Source organism: Chiloscyllium punctatum, chromosome 39, assembly GCF_047496795.1.
Source record: "Chiloscyllium punctatum isolate Juve2018m chromosome 39, sChiPun1.3, whole genome shotgun sequence".
Lineage (NCBI taxonomy): Eukaryota > Metazoa > Chordata > Chondrichthyes > Orectolobiformes > Hemiscylliidae > Chiloscyllium > Chiloscyllium punctatum.
Window position 1 is genome coordinate 27,678,405 of NC_092777.1, and position 23,159 is coordinate 27,701,563.

Genomic DNA, 23,159 nt, shown 5'->3' on the forward strand with positions numbered 1-23,159 from the left:
AATGGTGCAGAATCTCTCAATGTTCTCTTTTGTGATTAAGTAAACATGTAGATCGAGAATTGGCTTAAAACAAATTTGCAAAAGAAATGATTAAGCAGAATTTATGATTAATTTAACAACTTTTAGGGGCAACTTCAGTGATAGGAAACCTCGATGTACCATTGAATAAAGTGCCGCCTGTTGCAAGCCTTCTTTCATCTAACTATCCAGACAGTGCATGAAATATTTTTCACCAACGTATCCTACAGTTTAGATTACAGTATCAAAAACCTAACTTGGCCAATCAAACAAGTCAATTAAGTACACCAATTCTGATTAATATCTTACTTAAATGTTCTTGTATCTAATTAATGATGTACTGAACTGCATATTGATGTTTATATTGTAAAGGGAAAGGGTTGCACAAATGAGTTAATCAAATACAAAGGGATTTTCAAAACCTTCAGGATTGCTTTGGAAGATAATTTGTGACTATCAATCTGAGACCTTACGATTGACAACTAGTTTATCAACTGGACAGAGATGATTGGGAATCTATGAGCTTGTGTAAGTAGCAGAAAAAAATAGTGTAACTGGAAGAATGAGTCTTTACATTATCCACATGTCAATGATTTATTAGGTATTTGGCAGTAATTTTTAATTTCCCTAATGCCACTGTCCTGAATATTCACTTAGGCAGTCACACTGAAACTGACTGAGGCTTTAAAGCTTGTGCAGTACCAGGAAATCCATCAGTCAGAGCTACACTAATGTTGCTTTACAGGTTCCCACAATAGTACGTTTGTCTTCACATTCACTTTGTAATTATCATTGGTGTGTTATGGATCAGACCCAATCCCCTCATAACATATTGAGAAGATTGCCTAGACTTTAAATGATTTCTTATTTCAAAGGTAAGTGTAAGGCATTGCTTTCCAGATGCAATTGGTTGGTCAAACTACTTGACTTTAAGCAAGCCCCATTTTATTTTTGCACTAACAGCTAAAATACAGTCAGAATAAAAAATAGAAAAGAATTGGCTTAACTGTAACTTTATGGAAATTATTAAAAATAATATCTATGTCTTAACTATTAACATTGAACTGTTCCAATTTAATAATATCCCATAAACATAACCTTGGCAAAAACTAAAACTTCTGGTTCAGTGGGAACTTAACCCCACCCATTCAGGCAGCTTCTATTGTTTCAACTTTAAAAAAAACCCAAGGCCTCACAAATTTTTCACTTTATTGGCTTTGAATAGACTGCTCATCACCTCCGTCTCAACCTTTCTTCATGTTTAAAAAAAGGACAAAATACACTGTTAAAGCCATAATATTGTCACTGCAATGGACAATGTAATTCTAGCATTCTTCTTACAGTGATTGTTGTGGTCTCGTATGATATAGTGAAATTACCCTCATAATTCAGGTCATTTGTAATACAAAGTTTCAATCATTGCATTGTTGTCCCTTAATAAGCTATAATGTAAGTATTTTTCCAGCAATTGGTCTCTCCAGTTTGTGAACTTAGTAAATTAGTTGATTGATGATTCTAATACTTAAGTTGCTTAAACATATGAATGTGAGTAGTCAGTTATAGGTAAACCTGTTAATACAAAAATGTCCATTTGATCTTAAGTAAAAGTTTAGAGGAATTTAATGACATTGTACCCCAGGTACTTCAGTTAAACTTTCCCAGATTTTACAGAGTCTCAATTATATTTAATCAAATTGAATTGCATTAAAAACTGCATGTATATATAAGTAAGAATTCTTGGCTCTTACATTAGTAAGACCATTGAACAAGTAAGTGGCTGTGTAGATATTGGAATCAACAGAGTAATGAAATACAACTACAAACTAATAACACAAAATAGTACGTTATCTCAATTTTCTGTTGATGTGCAAGGTTTGTGTCATTCAGTCAATCTCTGAGACAAAGGATCTTTTTGGACTAAAGACACGATTGTCGCTGCTATTTTTTTGTTTATCTTGTTCTGCATTTCTGTCTGTGTTGCACACCCACTGAAGACTTTTTTAAAGTGTTACTCGAGTGTTTGACCCTGATTGTTTCCCTGGTTTGCAGGCTCTTGACCCAAATGCCTCATTAGCCTTACATTCTGGATTTTTTTTTAATGGACAACTGGACCAGCAGCACTCTGGGAAAGGTCAGGCTAATATCCTGTAGTTTAAATAACAAAGTAACTAAACCTTGTTTTCTCTTTAGTTGCTTGACTGCCAACTTAGCTGCTCTGAACAGACTTTAAGGCTAGACAGGTTTAATGTTAGGTTACACATCACTTCTTTCCCTTCGGAAATAACTTTGCATTAAAAAGCATTGAGGGGTTGCAGCGTGCCAAAGCTGTCCTGGATGTTAGTTAGAAGCAGATTGAATGCATCTAGTTTCAGAAGCAACTGTTCTCTTGCTCTGTTGAATAAGTTTAGTCTTTTCTATTAAATATCGTAGAAGGATTCTGCCAGAACGTATTCATCTGAAATGTATCAAACTGAGAAAAGCCAAAAGTAACTTACTTGATGCATGTTAATTTTGACTTTGTTTGAGTGTCAATCTGATTTTTTTAAGTGATGTTATGGATGTGCAGAGCTGTTGAGATACAGAATTAGCTGATGTTTATTTAAAAGTAAAGTCTGGCTTCTATTTCATATCTTTTAACTTTATTTGTTAACAAAAAGTTTATATGTTTGGAAAGTTAAACGTATAAGATTGTAAAGATCCAAATGAGAATTGTGATAGTTTATTTTGCTCCCTTTTCTGTTTGATTTCAGAACTCTAGGCAACTCAACCCCTTTTACGTAGATGTGATTTTATATAGTGTCCAACCTGTGATCTCAAACTATAAAACATACTTGTTTAAAGCTTTTAGTTAATTAGCCCACTGTGAAGCAAGGGACAATGGATTTCTTTAGAAATTGTTCAGCATGAAGAAAGTGCAATTAGGTTTGAATGCAGTGAAGGAACTGGTGTTGTATAAATAAAACACTTTCCTCTGTGCATTAAAAGATTACTTTCTGTCCTGTATTCTTTTGTCACTATTATCCCAACAAGTTCTACCTAAGCACCATAAAAACAGTAGGTAGCAGCAGAATCACATGGCAATCCCTTCCAGCCAATCCCGTTCCAACTCCTTAGCTGGACACAATGCCTGGAGTGGCCTGTTCACAGCAGTGAAATTACTTCTGCTGCACAAATTCCTTTCATCTTGCACTAAGAAGCCGGGGATTGTTTTCACTCTGAATTACAGAGACTAATTGTAAGGGGGGCATGGGGAGAGGGGAGGAGCAAGGCTACTGGGGTGGCCTGGCCCCTGCTGGCCACCACTGAATGTGGCCACAACAGTTGGGAAAACATGGCTGAGTGAGATAGGAATCTCCTGCTGAAGGTGGAAACAAAAGCAGTTCAGTCCAACAGGAACTTCATGTCAAACACCCATGTTGGCAGTAAGCTTTCCACACATGCTGTACTGCCAATTATTGTTCATGACCATTCAAACAGCCCCTCTTATCAAACTTCTGTCAATACTTATTCCCTCTTTGTTAATAAGGTTTGCTTTCCCTTGTAGCTGAAGTCAGCAGTATCAAAAGGACCCAGTTGATCTGAAGGTCTAATGCTCAACATTTGATTTGTTTTGCTTTTGACCAAACAGAAGGATGTTTTGAATTTCAAAATTGTATGTTGAGCACTTATGTTACTAGTATGTTGGCCTGCAATGACGTTTATTGACAAAATTTAAGAAGGGGAGAAAGAAACACCAAGGGCAATGAATGCAATTGGCATTAACTACTTTCATTAGACTTGTATCAATTATTAACTCTTAATGCTCCAGCGACCCGTCAATTCATCAAGGGGCACAGACTTGGCAGAAATAGCTTGTATTGTTCCATATAGAAGTTGATGCATGCTGATTTTGGCTAAAAAGTTACAAACGTATCTGACACATGCAGGCCTTCTTCACATGACGATTTTCAGTTGATAAAAGTAATTTGTGTGGAGATTGATGTTTCTCGAGGAAAATGTTGCTATTGAAACTTCAACCACGCGGGTAATTAGTTCTCACTAATTTTGTGGCAGAAATAGTCTCAAATATCAGAGTCACACTGAAGAACAGTTGAACTTCCTTTCGATGAAATGATATGGTCACTGTTTTAATTAGGCTCAGACGAGAAGCTTTCAATTGGTTGATTTTAACTAATACTTGTCTGTTATGTAATGACTGATTTGGTTAATGATGCTTGTCATTGACTACAAATTATTTAGTATTGAAGATATGATGAGCTATTAATGTTTCTTTTGGATCAGTGTATCTCTTTCAGCATTTAACAATTGTGCAATTGGGCAGCCAGAAACATGTGATTGTATTTGGTTGCTTCTCCAGGGCAATCCAGTCAAGCAAAGAAACAGTAGAGAATAATTTTGGTTCTTCTTGTTAAACAGCAGAATCTGAATGTCAGTGCTCCCTCTGACTTATGATGCTTGCGTAGTTTGACCAGTGTTCAAAATATCCCACAGACTTTGCGATATTTCTCCCACTTTCTAAGCATGAGATACATCCTGGATTGTCGTAGCCATTGTAACTGTATCATTCTACACATGTGGAAGATTTTGCATGGGCCTGGGGATTTCCAAACTCCAGCTTGATGTGGAAATTGCAACACTCCAGGGTAAGACATCTACCAGAATATAAGAAAAAAACTGAACAGCTGTGACATTCTTACCAAAATGATTGCGGCTGCTACACAAATTGTTTTATCTGCTGCCATCTTTAGTATCATGCTATCATATTTTCCATCGCTGGTAATGGGTCAGAGCCAGATAAAAGCGCATTACTGAACAGTGGTGCAATGCCTTAAGCTCTTCCCAATGAATGAACAGAATGTTATGGCGTATATGAAATATGGAACATTCAATAGCAAGATAATAATTTTTGAACTTCTTTCAAATACAGAGCCTGACAATTGTGCAGTGTTGGAAACTAGCACAAAATAGATGCCATAGCTTGAATGGACACCCAATGATGTGCAGCCAGGATTAACTAAACATGGGCCTCTACTCCCTAACTCTGGTGCACTGTTGGCACAATTTCAAGGTCCCAATGCTGCTCACTGGATTAGGAATTCAGGCAGCAATGATCCCAAACTGACTCATAGCCGAGGTCTTGAAGGAGTGGGGTGCAGTTGAAGGAAAGGGGTGTGCAGTGAAAGTAAACTGGAAAGGATAAAGCTGGACAGCAGTTCTTTTGGAGGTAGAAGCAGATTTCCTGTGGTTTCCAGTTTCACAGGCTAAGGAATAAACTCTTATGTATCTTTTTAAGAGTGGCTACCACTTGTCTCTTTAAAGAAGACAGGAAAGCTGGTACCTATTCTGTAATGTGAATGACTAGTTTGAAATGGTGTCTTAAATAGACGTTTGATGTAGTACTTTGGATGTTCAATGTGCTTTTACCTATATCAGGAGGCTAGCCTGAATATATGATAAAATTGGGGAATAGTTGTGTATGCCTAATAAAGGCGTAATTGTTCCTTGTCATGTGAATGTAATGACGAATGTTATTTGCTTCCCTCTTGTGAGGCAAATTCTCCAGAACTTTCTACTCCTACCAGTTCCGAATATAATCCAGGCTGGACTCAAGAAAGCTGAAACATTCTGAGACATAGCATCTGTAAAGTTATGTTTGAAAGGAGATAATTAACTCTGATCTTCAATGATTAAAATAATTTTGACTATTTTCATGCTCACATAATACAGCTGGGGGAAGTTTGAAACTTGCTGGTTAGATTTAATTGTCAATGGATCATAAATGAATATGGCACCTGAGATTCACCACTTCAAACAATTAGTTACATCTAGCTAATACCATGAAAACTAAGAGCAATTAACTGTATATATAAGGCTTTCACAGCAGGAAATGGATTGTAATACTCTGACCTATTGTTGATTTAAAATAATTTTGATCAAATCACTAACTTTTCACCAGTATTATGCAGGGAAACTATCAAGGTGATTGATTGCAAATTATTCCATTAAGTCTTGTAATGTAATATTAGAGTTCAGTACCCAAGTTCAAGAAAACATCAAGTTCTGCTCTGGATACACTTCAATTGCAATTCCTGTCTCGAGGCTAATGTGCTGATATACAGCAATTTAACATGCTAAAAGATGTCAACAAATGAAGTCATACCATATATGTTATTTGTGTGTTAGTTGGGAGTCAAAAAGCCAACTTTTTGTTTTGCCTTTTTGATTACTCTGGTCTGAATTGGTATCTTTCAACTGTGCATTGGAAGCAAGAAATGACCAGTTTCTGAGCTGTTCATTTGTGCAGGATGCTGTTAAAAGTTGCTAAATAGAAGGAAATATTTTACTGAATGATTTTTTTCCACTTCAACTGATTCCTCTAAGTTACTGTACAAAATCTTTTGGAGTGAAGATAATAAAACTAAAATTACAGTCGTGTGTTAAGGAGGGTAGCTGCCAATCTGTTACTTTTGGAATTCACTTTCGGAAAATATCATCAGAAAAAAAACTATTTGAGAAATAGAAGTAAGTTGGTTTAAGTTATGGAAACTTGCTTAACATTCTATTAAACGTAGGCCACAGAAAAAGTTGTGGATTAATTGCAGTTGACTAGTGAGTTTTTGTTAATATGCATCATGTATTATGGAATCGCTCTCTACACAATAATGTGATAAATCCACATGTAGAAAAGCTTGAGAAAGTGCACATTTTAGAAAGCAGACTCAGCTCCACAGGACAAAGCAACAAGGTGTTACACTGCTCTGTTTACCACATTATCTGGAGCAGCTAGATTTTGCTTTAGCAGATCAAATTTCGGCAAATGTCAATTGAACATTGTTCTCAAATGTGTCGCATGACCAGCACATTGTAGCCTTCGAAGGTAGTGGATACCTGCTGAAAGGTTTATCTAGTGCTATAAACGTAACCTATTTTTAAAGAGTGCTAAAAACTTAATTCTAAGTGAGGCCCCTAACTGTTGTAGCTCTGATATACTACTGTTTTTCTCTCAGTGATACGATAGGCCAGTAACAGGTGACTGACATCTCTGACAAGAGACCAGGGTAAATAAATTAATCATCTCATCTTTAAAAGTCGCTGCTAAGTGAATGTTTTTGATATAACATGCAAAATCAGTCTTTTAGTTCTGGTATGAGCTGGGCTACAATTTTAATCTACATGTTCATTTTCTTTTAAAATTAAGCAGAACATTCACCAATGCTTACCATTTTACATTTGTACTTCCTTTTTCCTTGAGATTCTTCAACAAAAAGAATATCCTTTAATGGTTTCTATTTCATCCCATTTCCCCATTTTTGTGAAGCTGCTTGCCATTTTGCATTCTTCAGTTCATTGAAATGATGAGAAGCAAAACTTGTTTGTGCAATAAGCGGCTCTGTCTGCACCTTCTGCAAACCACATGGTATAATTTTCAAATACATGAGAAACCCAAAGCAGTTATTTCCTCCTCCTTCCCCTTAGGATGGTTACATATGGCACTCTATCTAGCAGCCTAGGCAAGAATGGACAACACCGACATGACATTCCCCTCACAAATGCTTCAGTGATTTCCTCTGAAATACAGCAAGGCACATCACAATGGGAAAACAGAAGGTCCTTTCCAGTGGTGAATAGAATATGGATTTTTGAACTCTATTACAAGTCAAGAATTGTAGATTGTGACAGATCCCTCCTTCAATGCATTGACCTAAAAACTCTCTGAAACTTTCAATTAAGCACATTGACAGGCCATTTTCTCAAGTTAATGTTTAAAATACAACTGTTTACATCAATAAACAGACAATGGTTCATTTGACTGCTTTTAACATTTTTGGACCTCAACAAAAGTAATGATTTGTAGAATCCCTAATAGGCTTTGCAAATATGTCAGTGAGTGACCAACCTTGTGGAGAGTAATTCTCATTTAATCCTCTTGGAACTTAAAGGAACTACAGTATACTTCACCCTAGAATAACAAAGTAGAAATCCAAATTCATTACATTCACTTTCATTTGTGGATTGCAACCTAGCAACTGGTGAGTTTTTTTGCTAAGAAATGTGCAGGAAATTCAAGTAATAGCCCATGTGTGCATGGTGCCTTATACTAGAACAGAGATTGATTGAATCATGGAGTGGTAGGATAGATGTGTGTCAGATGTTTTCCCCAACATACTTTAACGCCAAACCATGTTCACTCATTCCATGGAGACCACATATTTCTCAGATAGGGAGAAAGATAAAATCTGAGCATGTTGCCATTTGGCATTGTTGCAGTAACCCTCCCCTGTTTACATGGTGTTACTATTCCAACCAAACCCCTTTGGAACTTGATGGCTGATATCAAAAGAGAGGGAATGTGTTTCTGTGCTTGTAACATTTTAAGTGGTGACCATGTGGACCCATAATATGTGCGCTTCTAATGCTGTTGCCTCTCAAGAATTCCCCTGCCTTGCTTTCAACTAGGGAAGCAATGTGAATGTGTAATTAAATGCACTTAACATAATATCAATGTACATAAATGAAAAGCACAGGTGTTCCTAGGTTTAACAAGACTGTACAAGTTGAGTACAGCCGGATCTACAAAGGCTAATCTATCTTAATTGAATTGATACAGTAGTTCATCACAGCATATTCAAGTATTGCAGATTCTTCCTGGAACAAGCTTTGACATGCTGTACTTTTATGTAACCATACCTTGTGACTGGAGAGTTTCTTATTTGGCAACCATGTGATTGTTGTCACCACTTTTCAGTACAAAATATATGTAAAAAGGACAAGTTTCCCTTTAATTCTATTATTTCACAATATGTATTTGGAGCATACATTAGTGAAGGAAGCTTACTGTTAACAAGAATTTAGTGTTAATCAAAGTTCTTTTTTAATTGGGTGTCAATTTTCTATTGGAGTGGAAGAACAGAATAGACCCTTTTTGACTGCCTAGCCATACAGCAAAATTGTAATGTAAATTATTAAGTGAGTTCATGTTCATAATGGCACCTTTTGAAAGGAAAATGACGCATTTGAAAAAATTCTTGGTTCAGTTGTAATGGCATAGATGAATTGATAATATTCTTCTACATTACACCATCAATGATTTCAAGGATTAGGGTAAAAATAGGAATCTAAATGAAAATAATTTAAATTTTCAGAATTTTGTTTGAATATTGGTTGAAGTATCAACATGAAATAAAATATAGGATCTTTTTCAGAAAATATTGGCATGGTAAATTGTCTTTCAGGAGACTTGACGTCACAATCAATGATGCAAGAACTTCATTGCTTTGCCAGTACCTGGCACCTTTTATAATTTAGTCCAAAGCCATGGTTGTGAAACTTTGTGTCACAAATATTGTGTATGCTTCTGAATCTTTGTGCAATGTTTAATATGGCAATGGTGTAGCAGGATTGTTTTCCATTGCAAAATAACTAGGTCTGGATTACCAGAGACTACTTCCATTGAGTAATTGATTTATTTCTTGATGGTTTACAGCAAACTGAAATGGCTGAACATTCACTCAGTACTAACTGGGTTGTTAAGAATTCTAATTGCTTCCTTTTTTAATATTGCTGACATTTAAATGGTCAACAAGATGGTTTGGCGGCTAAACCGTAGGGAGATCTGCAGATCAACACTTTCTGTTCAGCTGATTCAAGCTACAATCAGGAGTCTGTGTTCAGAGAACCATGGTTAGTTGTAGTCAACCATTTAGTTAACTGAACCTTTGTTCATGGATCATGAAGATTGTCTTTTGATGTTTGGTTAGTTTAAGGGCACCTTCAAAACATCAGTACAACATTTTAACATTCTGACTGGTGCATGACACTTGTTAGATAGATGACAAGGCTACTATACCTTACAATTGTTGTTGGAACCAGGTAGGCTACTCCAAGAATAAAAGAGAATAGGGAGGTCTCTGGCTTGCTTCCTGTAGCAGATCTTCTAGCTTTGTGTGCTGAAATTGAAAAGTAAATGAAACAAACAAAAGACATGAAAGCAGAACTGAAGTAATGTGAAAGAACATCTATTTGCTGATGAAATCTCTGAATACTTACACCATATAAATCATATTGATGGTGTCTTCCTTTTCATCTAATAGTGAATCAGACTTCATAGTCTTTTGTTGCTTTGAAACCATTGAAATCACAGCAAAACATATTATTGACTACATACTTTCTCCAAATTTTACACAACAGTTTACATTGTTCCTGTCAATGTTTACTTTCTTTGCAAATATTAAATCAAAATGGACATTGTGTTTAAAATGGATCCTATCCAAATTTTAAAGTAGGATTCTTATGAAAAAATGTGTACACTGTCACCAGAACTGCTGTATCTATTTCTGCTCAGTAACAGAATTAGTTGTCAAGCTCTGTGAATGGCACATAGATTAGGTTGTAATATTATGCTGAAAACTCCATAAAAGTTCTTTATAGCTTATTGGTAAATCAACCATAAGCAATGCACATTCCCTGGTTCTTTATAAATGTATTGAAGAGTGAATATATTTGACGATAGCTGCAAAAGGAACATGAATATTCCTGTATTTTGTGGCTATTTGATCATGCTGTATCTTCCTGCTTTTCAGAGATCCATCTTGATCTTATTGTTAAGCCTCACAAAAATAAGAAAAGTTAGACTGTGTAATTGGTTATTTAATTTAGCTCACTTTCTGGTGCCACAGTAAGTCAGAAGGTCAACCATACTGCTAACCCCAAATCATATATAGTACTTAAATGCCAGTTTAATTTTTATACCACAGAAGAGCCAACGGAAGCTGTTTTGGAGATTTTGCTGTATTGGGTCCTTGGAATTGTACTGCACTTGGTACAATGTCCAAATGATTTTGCATTGCCTGTTTGCAGTTAATTTGTGTCAATCACAAATTTGCTGCCAATCTGAAACTCTTGCACAATAATGTGGATTAAGTAACAGCTGAATGAGAAGACATGTGACTTGTACTAGTACTAATATAATGATTGTGTAAGAGTCTTTAAATTAAGTTGCACGTTTTGATAAAACCCTTCCTGTTCAAGCAAGCCTTCAGCATGAAACATTCCCTTCGATGTTTTAAGGCATCGTACATGGAATATAAACACAATAAATTTGTGGGGTGGCAATGGAACCCTGAATCTAAATTCCAATACTTTAAATAGCTGATCATAGTATTTTTGAGGAAGGTATAATGAATATTCTTGAATAGATCAACTATTTAATGTTGCCTAATCATTGGCAATACTTTCCCAAAGACTTTATTCCTATTCATTTTGGAATCTGTTCAGAAAATTACAGTTGTCCTGATTTTGTACACATTATCTTAAAGTTCAACTTGACCAAGTGGACCAATTTCAAAAATTGAATAAATCCTATGTATGTTCATTTAAATATTATCCAGATAGAATATTTCTTAGTGATCTGTTGCTTGCTAAAGTTCGGCTTCCTTTAATTAGTACAAATTTAAGAATCATATTCCTGTTAAAATGATTGTATTTACCACTAGTCAAATGCACGAACAAAAAATTTTTTTTAAAACTGCTTGATGGAAATAAGCTCACTGAACCCCAATTGCTGCTTTCCTACTTTGTTCCTGAGAGTATTATCAACAGTCGAGCTAAATAGCTTTTATATTAGCTACCTTGATAGTTCTTTTAATACAAATATGTCTGTAAACTTTACGTAGGTACTGAACTATATTCCCATCATAGTGAGGACTGGTTACAGCTGAAAACAAAAAGGAAACTTTGCCAGTCCCCAACACTCTCCAGTTGACTATCGTCAGTGAAGGTTCCTCTGAGAAACATGAGCAGATTAGCACAGTGCCTCTCTGCACAAAAACAGTTTCCAAGGAAGTTGGAGGACTGGATTATGAAATGACAACCTGCTATTGACAGCTTTTGTCTATCTTTGTTGCCTTTCTCAAGTTTTTAAAGATTCAGCACTTAACACTCATTTTGTATTGCATCACAGACTTTGAATTTTTGTTCTATCAAGCCTTGTGGCCTAATGTTGATTGAGTCCAAATGTTGTAGCTAATGGGCAAATTATGCAAATTGGGTATTTTACTTAAGACACATATCCAAGTATTCATAGAATTACGTTTAATTCCTAAAGAAATCTTCATTAAATTATGAGACTGTTCTTGAAAGGTACTAATATGAATGATTCCCTAAATAGAATTCTTAAGAGGCAACAAATGCAATATAAATTGTCTGATAGACTAACCATAATTACCCCATTAAAATATATTTCATTGTTTGCTCTCATTCTAACTAATAATATAAATTATCTTGAAGTAAGTTTATAAATTTTGGGAATCAAGATGTGCAGTCTACCATTCTTAATTCAAAGTTGATTGAATTAAGTCTCTGGTTATTATGTCTTATTGGTGCTATGTTGCCCTCTTGTTTACATTACTCACTTCAAATGATAGATACAAATGGTTTGTCAACTTAAGAGGGATGGTGAATTTACTTTCAATAGAATCAGACTAAATAACTGAATCATGAATACTTGACATTGTGTTTAAGTCCAGCTGTAAGAAATTTGTAAATTCCCCAAAATTTCATTCCAATTGCCTTTCCCATTAATAGACATTCTGATCGAAATATACTAAGCAGCATCAGAACTTTATAGTAAGAGGTATGTGTGTAAGTATTGCTCTGAAAAAGTTGTGGTGTGCTTTCTCCTCTAAACTGCTGCAGTCCTTGTATTGATGGTGTTCCCTGAAGTTTTTCAACAAGGAATTCTAGGATTTTGATCCAGAAATAATGAATGCAGATAGTTTGAATCTGAATTTCTATGTAGATTTTTGCTGTGATCCTGGTTAAAAATCAGAAAATTATGGTTTAAAATTCCATTTCTACCATTCCTCATCAGGTTTCAATAATTTACTAGCAGAAAGCCCTTGTGAAAATTCCAAGCATATATATCCCAGGCAAAGTTAAAAATCACACAACACCAGGTTATAGTCCAACAGGTTTATTTGGAAGCACTAGCTTTCGGAGCACTGCTCCTTCATCAGGTGGTTGTGGAATATAAGATCGTAAGACACTGAATTTACAGCAAAAATCAGCCCCACCCACAAGGTAGAGCAAAACATCACCCGATCACAATGCAACACTATCCATGCTCTCATAACCAATCACAACATTGTCATCAAACCAGCAGATAAAGGAGGAGCCATCATTATTCAGAATATAAATTCTGTGTCTTTCAATCTTATACTCCGAAGCCACCTGAAAGCTAGTGCTTTCAAATTAACCTGTTGGACTATAACCTGGTATTGTGTGATTTTTAACTTTGTCCACCCCAGTCCAACACCGGCATCTCCACACCATGTCCAAGGCGAATGTGACTTGGCAAGAAACCTGGAGTTGATAGCGTTGTCCTTCTCAGTGGTCATGAACTGTGGGAAGCGGCATATTTACAGTGTTCTCATGCCTTAGGATTTAATTGGCTTGATAAATTGTTCATGGACCAGTTGACTAACATACTAGTCATGTTGCCTGTCTAGGTTAATGTTGTAACTGAGGTGACTGTCTAGCTTATTGCTCCAAGTGAGACAAATGTTCATGTATCATAGCCATGTAAGATAATATGAGTCATCTTCACGGTCACTTGTAAATGTTCTCACAGTAAGTTCTAATACATTCAGCAGTGACACATACAACATGAATAAACATGCCCTCTTGCCCCGTGCAGCGTAACATTTCCAGAAGTTGGATTTTATTTATTTTAACAAAAAATGTTTATTTATTATATGGTTGTCCCAACAAAAAATTATTATAAGTTATTCTAAACAGAATCAAACTGTCTTATTGGTTTGGCAATATGTATGAAATGCGAGTGGAAACCATCTACTTCCAACAGTATATTCTAACAATCATTGTTGTATTGCAGAAATGTACTTAAAAGTTATTTAAAATGGCAAAACGTTTATGCTCAAAGACTCAAGTTTCTGTTTTGAGCAGATCAGAAAGCTACAGCTGTCTGAACATGGGCAATAGTTTTAGGGAGCATAATTTAAATCCCTATGGATTTTTTTTGTTGAACTGCTGCAATGACTGTTGGTTGGAATAATGTGTTATTCTCAATGCTGAATGTCACAACAGCATTCTGATTTTAAGGTGTTTTATATCTTTGAATAACATGTGAATGTTTTAAAACCAACTATATTCTGACAATTTGAAAAAACTGCAAATAGTTCTCACCATATGTAGCAAATATCATGGGGGATATTTTGGATTGGGCACTTTGAATGCTTTACTATTTTTTAAACATGCGGCGAGACATTGAACAATTCTTCCGCCGCCTCCACACCTACTTCTTCAACCAGGATTCTCGCCCACCCTCTGATGACCCCTTCTCCCACCTCCAACACACCCCATCCACCTGGACACCCCATGCTGGCCTCTTACCTGCCCTTGATCTCTTCATAGCCAACTGCCGCTGCGACATTAACCGCCTTAATCTCTCCACCCCTCTCGCCCATTCCAACCTCTCACCCTCGGAACATGCAGCCCTCCACTCCCTCCATTCCAACCCCAACCTCACTATCAAACCAGCAGACAAGGGAGGCACAGTAGTAGTTTGGCGCACCGACCTTTACACCGCTGAGGCTAAACGCCAGCTTGTGGACACCTCCTCCTACTGTCCCCTTGACCATGACCCCACCTCCTACCACCAAACCATCATCTCCCAGACCATCCATAACCTGATCACCTCAGGGGATCTCCCATCCACCGCCTCCAACCTCATAGTCCCACAACCCCACACCGCCCGTTTCTACCTCCTGCCCAAAATCTACAAACCTGACTGCCCCGGCCGACCCATTGTCTCAGCCTGCTCCTGCCCCACCGAACTCACCTCTGCATACCTCGACATGGTCCTGTCCCCCTTAGTCCAAGAACTCCCCACCTACGTTCGGGACACCACCCACGCCCTCCACCTCCTCCATGATTTTCGCTTCCCCGGTCCCCAAAACCTTGTCTTCCCCATGGACATCCAGTCCCTGTACACCTCCATTCCCCATCACGAAAGACTCAAAGCCCTCTGCTTCTTCCTTTCCTACCGTACCAACCAGTACCCTTCCACTGTCACCCTCCTTCGGCTGACTGAACTGGTTCTCACTCTGAACAACTTCTCTTTCCAATCCTCCCACTTCCTCCAAACCAAAGGAGTAGCCATGGGCACCCGCATGGGCCCCAGCTATGCCTGCCTCTTCGTCGGATATGTGGAACAGCCCATCTTCTGCAGCTACACTGGCACCACCCCCCACCTTTTCCTCCGCTACATTGATGACTGTATTGGCGCTGCTTCGTGCTCCCATGAGGAGGTTGAACAGTTCATCCACTTTACCAACACATTCCACCCTGACCTCAAATTTACCTGGGCCGTCTCAGACTCCTCCCTCCCCTTCCTAGACCTCTCCATTTCTATCTCGGATGACTGAATCAACACAGACATTTACTATAAACCAACCAACTCCCACAGGTACCTAGACCATACCTCCTCCCACCCTGTCCCCTGTAAAAACGCCATCCTATATTCCCAATTCCTTCGTCTCTGCCGGATCTGCTCCCAGGAGGACCAGTTCCAATACCGAACAACCCAGATGGCCTCCTTCTTCAAAGACCGCAATTTCCCCCTAGACGTGTTCGACTATGCCCTCCACTGCATCTCCTCCACTTCCCGCTCCTCCGCCCTTGAGTCCCGCCCCTCGAATCGCCACCAGGACAGAACCCCACTGCTCCTCACCTATCACCCCACCAACCTCCATGTACATCGTATCATCCGTCGTCATTTCCGCCACCTCCAAACGGACCCCACCACCAGGGATATATTTCCCTCCCCTCCCCTATCAGCGTTCCGAAAAGACCACTCACTCCGTGATTTCCTTGTCAGGCCCACACCCCCCATCAACCCAACCTCTACTCCTGGCACCTTCCCCTGCAACCGCAGAAAATGCAAAACTTGCGCCCACACCTCCTCCTTACCTCCCTCCAAGGCCCCAAGGGATCCTTCCATATCCGCCACAAATTCACCTGCACCTCCAAATACATCATTTACTGCATCTGCTGCACCCGATATGGCCTCCTCTATATTGGAGAGACCGGCCGCCTACTTGCGGAACGTTTCAGAGAACACCTCTAGGACACCCGGACCAACCAACCCAACCACCCCGTGGCTCAACACTTCAACTCCCCCTCCCACTCCACCAAGGACGTGCAGGTCCTTGGACTCCTTCATTGCCAGACCATAGCAACACAACGGCTAGAGGAAGAGCGCCTCATCTTCTGCCTAGGAACCCTCCAACCACAAGGGATGAACTCAGATTTCTCCAGTTTCCTCATTTCCCCTGCCCCCCACCTTGTCTCAGTCCCAACCCTCAAACTCAGCACCGCCTTCCTAACCTGCAATCTTCGTCCTGACCTCTCCGCCCCTACCCCCACTCCGGACTGTCACCGTCACCTTTACCTCCTTCCACCTATTGTATTTCCAACGCCCCTCCCCCAAGTCCCTCCTCCTTACCTTTTATCTTAGCCTGCTTGGCATACTCTCTTCATTTCTGAAGAAGGTCTCATGCCCAAAACGACAATTCTCCTCCTCCTTGGATGCTGCCTGACCTGCTGCGCTTTTCCAGCAACACATTTTCAGCTCTTTTTTTTAAACCGCCTGAAAATTCAATATGCAAGTCCATCAAAGTTGTAAAGAACGTCTATCTACTCATCCTCCTTCCCCCTTCCCAGGCAATTTAGCCCAGAATCCCTTTTGCTTGAGTTAAGTGTATGGCTGTTTCTATTAACATTAGTTTATTTCCATTGAGGAACCAGCAAATGCAGTTTTTGAGGCTAAGAAGAATCAACTGTCAAGCTACAAGGCTGTATTAGCAGCACTACATATATTCTACATAATTACATTTGTCAAGCATTTTTTATAATGATTTTGTGACTTTTTTAACCTAGAGTTATTTTTGAAATGGTTCTCTTCATCCAAGTATCTTTCTTTTTACTTAGGGATCTGATGCCTAGAACACTGGATGGACAAATCACCATGGAGAAAACACCAAGTTACTTTGTTACGAAGGAGGTAGCTGCCCGAATCTATGCAATGTCCAAGGATGCCAAGCTAATAGTGGTGGTTCGGGATCCTGTCACAAGGGCAATTTCTGACTATACACAAACTCTCTCAAAGAAACCGGATATCCCCAGTTTTGAGAGCCTGACCTTCAAAAATAGGACTACAGGCCTGATCGACACCTCATGGAGTGCTATTCAGATTGGCATCTATGCCAAGCACCTGGAGAATTGGCTACAGTACTTCCCAATGCACCAGATTCTGTTTGTGAGTGGTGAGAGGCTGATCAGTGACCCAGCCGGAGAATTAGGCAAAGTACAAGACTTTCTGGGTCTGAAGAGAATCATCACCGACAAACATTTCTATTTCAACAAGACGAAGGGCTTCCCCTGCTTGAAGAAGCCAGAGGGCAGCAGCAAGCCCCACTGTCTGGGCAAAACTAAAGGCAGAACCCATCCCAACATTGACCCAGAGGTCGTTCAGAGACTGAGAGACTTTTACCGGCCTTTCAACATGAAGTTTTACCAAATGACAGGACAGAATTTTGGCTGGGACTAAGGTCAATTTAACCTCATGTAATTACAAAAAAGACATGTGAATTTATTGCTATATATATATGTAACTTGTACAGAAATCTATTTTATAATAATTTATTTTTAATTCTTAAGCAATTAATTCACTAAGCTGCCTAACCACACTGTACATAGATCAGCCCATATCTTCTAACATTCCACAGTTTTTACTTACATTGCTCATTGATGGTGCTGTCATTCATCGATTTTTAAGATTTACTATCCAAAAGCACAACTTTTTGTTACGGGTATTCAGTGTTCATAGGGTCTAACAACTGAGCATTTGTCTCCTTGCCTGTCTACATTGGCTTCATGCAGAACGTTCTTGCTGTGAGTATGCCAAAAAAACAAAATGTGGTCAGATGGTACAAGTCAGCGCAAAAGCTGCACATAACTGTTGAACATAAAATCTTGTTTGCCTATTAACAAGAAGGGGAAAATATTCAACCTGTCGCCATATCTTGTTTAAAATCATTAGTTATAACAAATATATTTAAGTCCTCTAATGAACAACAAATTACCAGTATCTTGCTGCATGAGTCCTTGTTTTGTCTTCGCTGGTTAATCATAAAGCCCATGTTCTGTTCAGTCCACAGCATAACACTAGATTAGCTCATCACTCTGCAGAGTTGGTGCAAATTGAGATGCCCACACTGATTCCAAATACGCCTGAACTGCCCTGTCTTTCTCCTCATCAACTTATGGCTAAAATTGGCAAGACATTTTTCCACTTCCCATTTTACTTAGACATTCATATTGTTAAATTTGATCATTTGGGTTTTGACCTCTGGATTGAACATTTTCCTCATCTCTTTAACCCTAATACCCATAACCCCTATGACAGGAAAAATACTTACAATCATTTGATGATGACCAGCAGTGAGACTGTCATAAATGGCTTTGTATGATTACTGTAAAAGTTGAGTTGTCTAGTACTTTCAGAGGCCATCTGTAATCCTGCAGGCACTCACATCTCCATGGTGTTGTCATTACATAGTTAACTTCATGATTCTACTTGTTTTTGCAGAAATATTAATTGAATTCTGAAAATGTAACATGGTTATGAAATAACAGGGAGAAGTGTTGCCCGTAATTCAAAATGCAGCATGTCATATTGCTGCCTGAACCAGTTAGTTCAAATCTAAATATTGATTTGTGCAGAAAAAGGATTGTGCAAGTAAAATGGCTTGAACCTCAACTCAAATTGTGTCTGCACATTTCAGAAGTAGTAAAATCTAAAGCAGGAGGACAGCCTGTATGAAAGCATGACTTATTATGTGTTCCTGTGGGATTTGACTATTTTCAAATCTTCTCTGGATCATAGTGCCGTTTCAAGCCTTGAGCAAGAAATCAAAACCACAATAATCATGATGATGAGATCTTCAATGATGTTATTCAAACCCATTTCTGTGTTGAGCTATGAACAATATGCTGCCTTTTTTTTTAAAGAAAGGTGAGCTTCAATCAACATGTTTGCTATTTAGCCTGCAACCACACTGATCTAGTAAGGTTAGTTAGAATTTTTGTTAATGAACAAAGCACAATTTTTCACATTTTTTTAAATTTTGTTTTTTGTTAAGGTTCTCACTTTGCATGGTATCCTGTTTAAACCCATAGATTCAGGTTTTTGTCTTTTGAAAGTAAAGTCATTTTTGCTTTTAAAAGCAGAAAATCTTGTCCAAGGTGCCACCTTTCAGTAACTACAATTGTTCACGTACAAAATGGAAGCTATTTGTAACATGCTATGATGTCTAATGCACTGAGGCAGCAGCAAAGTGCTCTATAGCAGTTTTGCCATAAAAATGAATCACATATCTGTTCAGTTCTGCCCAATGTGTAACATGACAGCGTATCCAATCCATTGTCTTCCGAAGGGTAAATTTATACCTTGAAATGGTGGTTAGCTATTGTAATAGTCAATGTGGTTGAGTTTTATTCAGCCTGCATTCAAAAGTACGGATATTAGCAAATTTTTTCTGATAATATTGTACTTTAGAATAGTTAATGTGTAAAAAAAAAGTAAATCAAGTATTTTGTGGTATGTACAACAAAAAATTAATTTTACACAGATAAAATGTTTCTTTCTAGGATATTGAACAAAAGCATACTGTTTCTTATTATGAAGAAACAAATAAAATATATTTTACCAAACTGATGTTCGTTCTTTTTTCTCAATGTGAAAAAAATGTTCATAGCCTTAATATTAAGTGGCTCTTTATCTTTCAGATACAGGGAAAGTCCAATTATTTGACAATTAGGTTTATGATCCTGACATTTAGATGTATGCTGAGTCCATTTCAAAGAAGAAAATCCTGAATGAATCTGACTAAAAAGGCAATTTATTTTAAAGTTAATTTAAAATTTGTTCACGATCAACATCATTATTTCAAAACCACTATAACAGGAACTGAATTAATCTATACTATTACACATCAAGAGTTTCCCTACTAAAGAAATTCGTAAGTTTTAAATAAGTTGTGATGAAAACTTAAAAGTACTGCTTTTTTAATACAGTCATGTTGTTTAATGGAGATTACAAGTGGGAGCATTTGTGAAGTTTATGACTATGTTAAAAAAATCTAGTTGTGCACAGTTCTTAGAACACTGCTTGAGAGGCTCAAAAAGAGAAGACACACAAAATGAATCGTCAATGCTGCATTAATTAAGTGGGCACCTCAATCCTCTGAGAAAGATTGGATCATATTTTACCCCCTCCCATTTAAAACCAACGGAATGGGATGCTAAATAGGCAGCTCAACTAATCTGTTTGTTTAAGAATGTAGCTTAATTAATTTTCTAGAGATAATGGGATAAAGGAAATGATGGGAAGGGAAATGGTAAAATTGGCTTTATTTTAAGGAAATGTTTTTAGTCTGTTGTTAAATATTATGCTGTTATGGTCTGAGTAAGGCTATAAGGAAGTTAATGTTTTATCAAATTATCGGCTCGAATACACACCAGTTTTAATTATGTAAAATGCTTTTTGCTCACCTAAGCATAGAATTATTGCTTATTCAGAGTGAAGAAATGGCTAGCCTAAAGGTGGATACCTTTTGAGCAAGTTAGATTAAACCGGTAGCTGCTTATTTTTCTATGATAGATGATCACAAATAACTTTATTGACACAAAGTTTTAATAAGTGCTTTAGCAGGTAAATAATTGTGGACGATTACATTTAACAGCATTTCATGCTTTATTCCTCTTTGTGCCATTTGTGTGTAGCTTTGAGAAATTATGGAGATAAACTGTTTGCATCTCCATGAATGTTTACACAAGTATTAATTCCGATCCCTTGGTTTGCCAGGATCAGTGACCCCTTCAAGCCCAATGATGTTTTCTACACATTGATTGAAACAGGATAATATGTAAAGTTTGGCCCAATTATATTTTAAGTGCTTAAGATAGTGAGACTGCCTCTGGAGATTTCTTACTTTATGTTTATTTTATAATGTTCAGTGTTTATAATCACACTCAGAGACAAATATGACCTTTTTCTAATACACAGTTCTTTCACATATGATATCAATTGCTTGTAATAAGTGATGCACGGGTCTTCCTGTTTGAGGTAATCAGGGATTGTCCACTGTCATTTGTATAAACGTTGACATGTATCTATTTGCAATGCATCTTTAATGTGGAAAATTACAGATTAGGAATATATATCCCCTTAAATATTAAATAACTTTCAGTTGTCTGTGTATTTTATAAACACTGTTATTTTCTAATGTTGAAATGTTTTTGAAGTAAAGTTGGAAAACTGTATTGAACCAAAGATTCTTTTCTTAATTTCCGGTATTTTCGAATAAAACGATAACAGTTATTATAATCAGCTTTATTTTGTTATTGGTGCTGAAATATTCCCTTTCAAGGGTTAAGATTAGAAAACAAAATCAAATTTCTATCAAAACCTGCTGACTTACTGCTAAAGGGCAATTTAGGGGTGGTTTTGGAGGTAAGCATGTTTACACTGGTAAGAGTCTGGAAGCTAGATAAATAATTAACAGGTAGTATTTACTGTAAGGGTGCGACTATAACTATTCATTTGATAGAATTTCTTAACTGTTACTTGTACATTGACATTTCTTCAGGATTTCAACATTTTTGAGGGTGAAGAGAAAATTAGGTGGTAGAGTTGGTTAACATATTTTGTGGTTTCTGGGATTTTGAGCCTAAATTCTGCCTTAAGTATTGGGATGAATTTATCTCTTTGGCTCTAAACATTGTAGCGTGAACTTAATTTCCAGTTGCCAAATGTACACAGCAGTTAAATAAGTACAATATGAAGTAAACTTCTATTGTTTTTGGGCACTGTGCAGATACTTTAACTCATTTCTTTTCAAACCGCAATCCACAGATTTCTGAGATGGGAATGGCAGAATTCAAGGGCAGACAGCTCTGCATTCAGAAGCAGGCACACATCTCATTGAAGCCTGAGTACATGACTGTTTTCTTAAGCATTACTAAAACACTTCTCACATGTAGAATACTCTCATAGTGAGAGCATTATAAGCTATTATAATTTAGATGGGGTTCTGTCATTACAGTACTGAGCAATTTGAGATTGGGAAACAATCAAAGACATTTGAGAACCAGTATCTAACCATATTATAACCAATCAGGCAGTGTTTGATGTAAACAAATGTTCATTTTAGGAGTTTTTTTCAATTATCAGCATTGGCTTCTTTAATAGATCCAGGACAAAAAGTAGTTATAATACCTGTCATGTGATTCCAATTAACATAACAGGGAATCACGATTTTAAGTTATGGATAATATAGCAGACTACCCCGCCAGTATAGGGATAAAAATTTGATCAAGAATTTCATTAACATTATGTAATGAAATAAAGCATCATTATTTTTCTTACTTCACGATCTGCAGTGTATTTTCTTCCAACAAGAAGAGGCACATGGGACCCCTCCCCACCGGACCTCCCAGGTACACTGAGTTTCTTTAGCATTTGCTTTAGTTTTCTGATTTATGCATTATTTTGCTTTTATTTTCTTACAAGCTTTGATTTAATAGTTATATCTTTCATCAGGATTTTATACAAGATTTATCCTATTATGATGTTGATGGATATATTAAATCTTTGGTAAACCTTGAGACAGAGTTTAACATATTTACAGACAAGGTAATTGGTTCAATTTATAATTCACTAATGGTTCGAATTAGAATTTGAGATCATATATTATTATTTTCTGGCATTGTATAACTGCATAAATATAAAGTGAGAGGAATTAAGATCTAAACTGAGATGAGGAGAAACTACTTCCCTCAGAGGGTTGTGAATCTGTGGATCTCACCGTCTCAGAGTACAGTAGAGGCAGAATCAATCAATGGATTCAAAAAATAGATACATTTCTGATGAAAAGTAGGATAAAGGGCAATGGGGAGCAGGCAGGAAAGTGGAGTTAAAACCAAGAGAAGATCAACTATTATCATGTTAAATGGCAAGTGGGCTTGAAGAGCTGAATTGCCTACTTCTGCTCGTAATTCCT

At 37.4% G+C, this 23,159-nt stretch overlaps 1 protein-coding gene and 1 long non-coding RNA gene across 2 annotated transcripts in view; one reads left to right on the forward strand and one right to left on the reverse strand.

The window, feature by feature from the left end:
• LOC140463894 (heparan sulfate glucosamine 3-O-sulfotransferase 3B1-like) overlaps positions 1 to 21,405 on the forward strand; it is a 29,433-nt gene extending 8,028 nt beyond the window's left edge. Inside the window, exon 2 of the mRNA XM_072558341.1 lies at positions 17,026 to 21,405. Coding sequence (XP_072414442.1) covers positions 17,026 to 17,644 — 619 coding nt within the window. The 3' untranslated portion in view covers positions 17,645 to 21,405. The remainder of the gene's footprint in view (positions 1 to 17,025) is intronic.
• On the reverse strand, positions 1,070 to 16,614 carry LOC140463895 (uncharacterized). Its single transcript, XR_011954806.1, has 3 exons — positions 16,541 to 16,614; positions 9,866 to 9,965; positions 1,070 to 4,670 (listed from the first exon to the last, which is right to left on the reverse strand). It is a non-coding gene; the product is annotated as an uncharacterized lncRNA (long non-coding RNA).
• Positions 21,406 to 23,159: the final 1,754 nt, after the last annotated feature.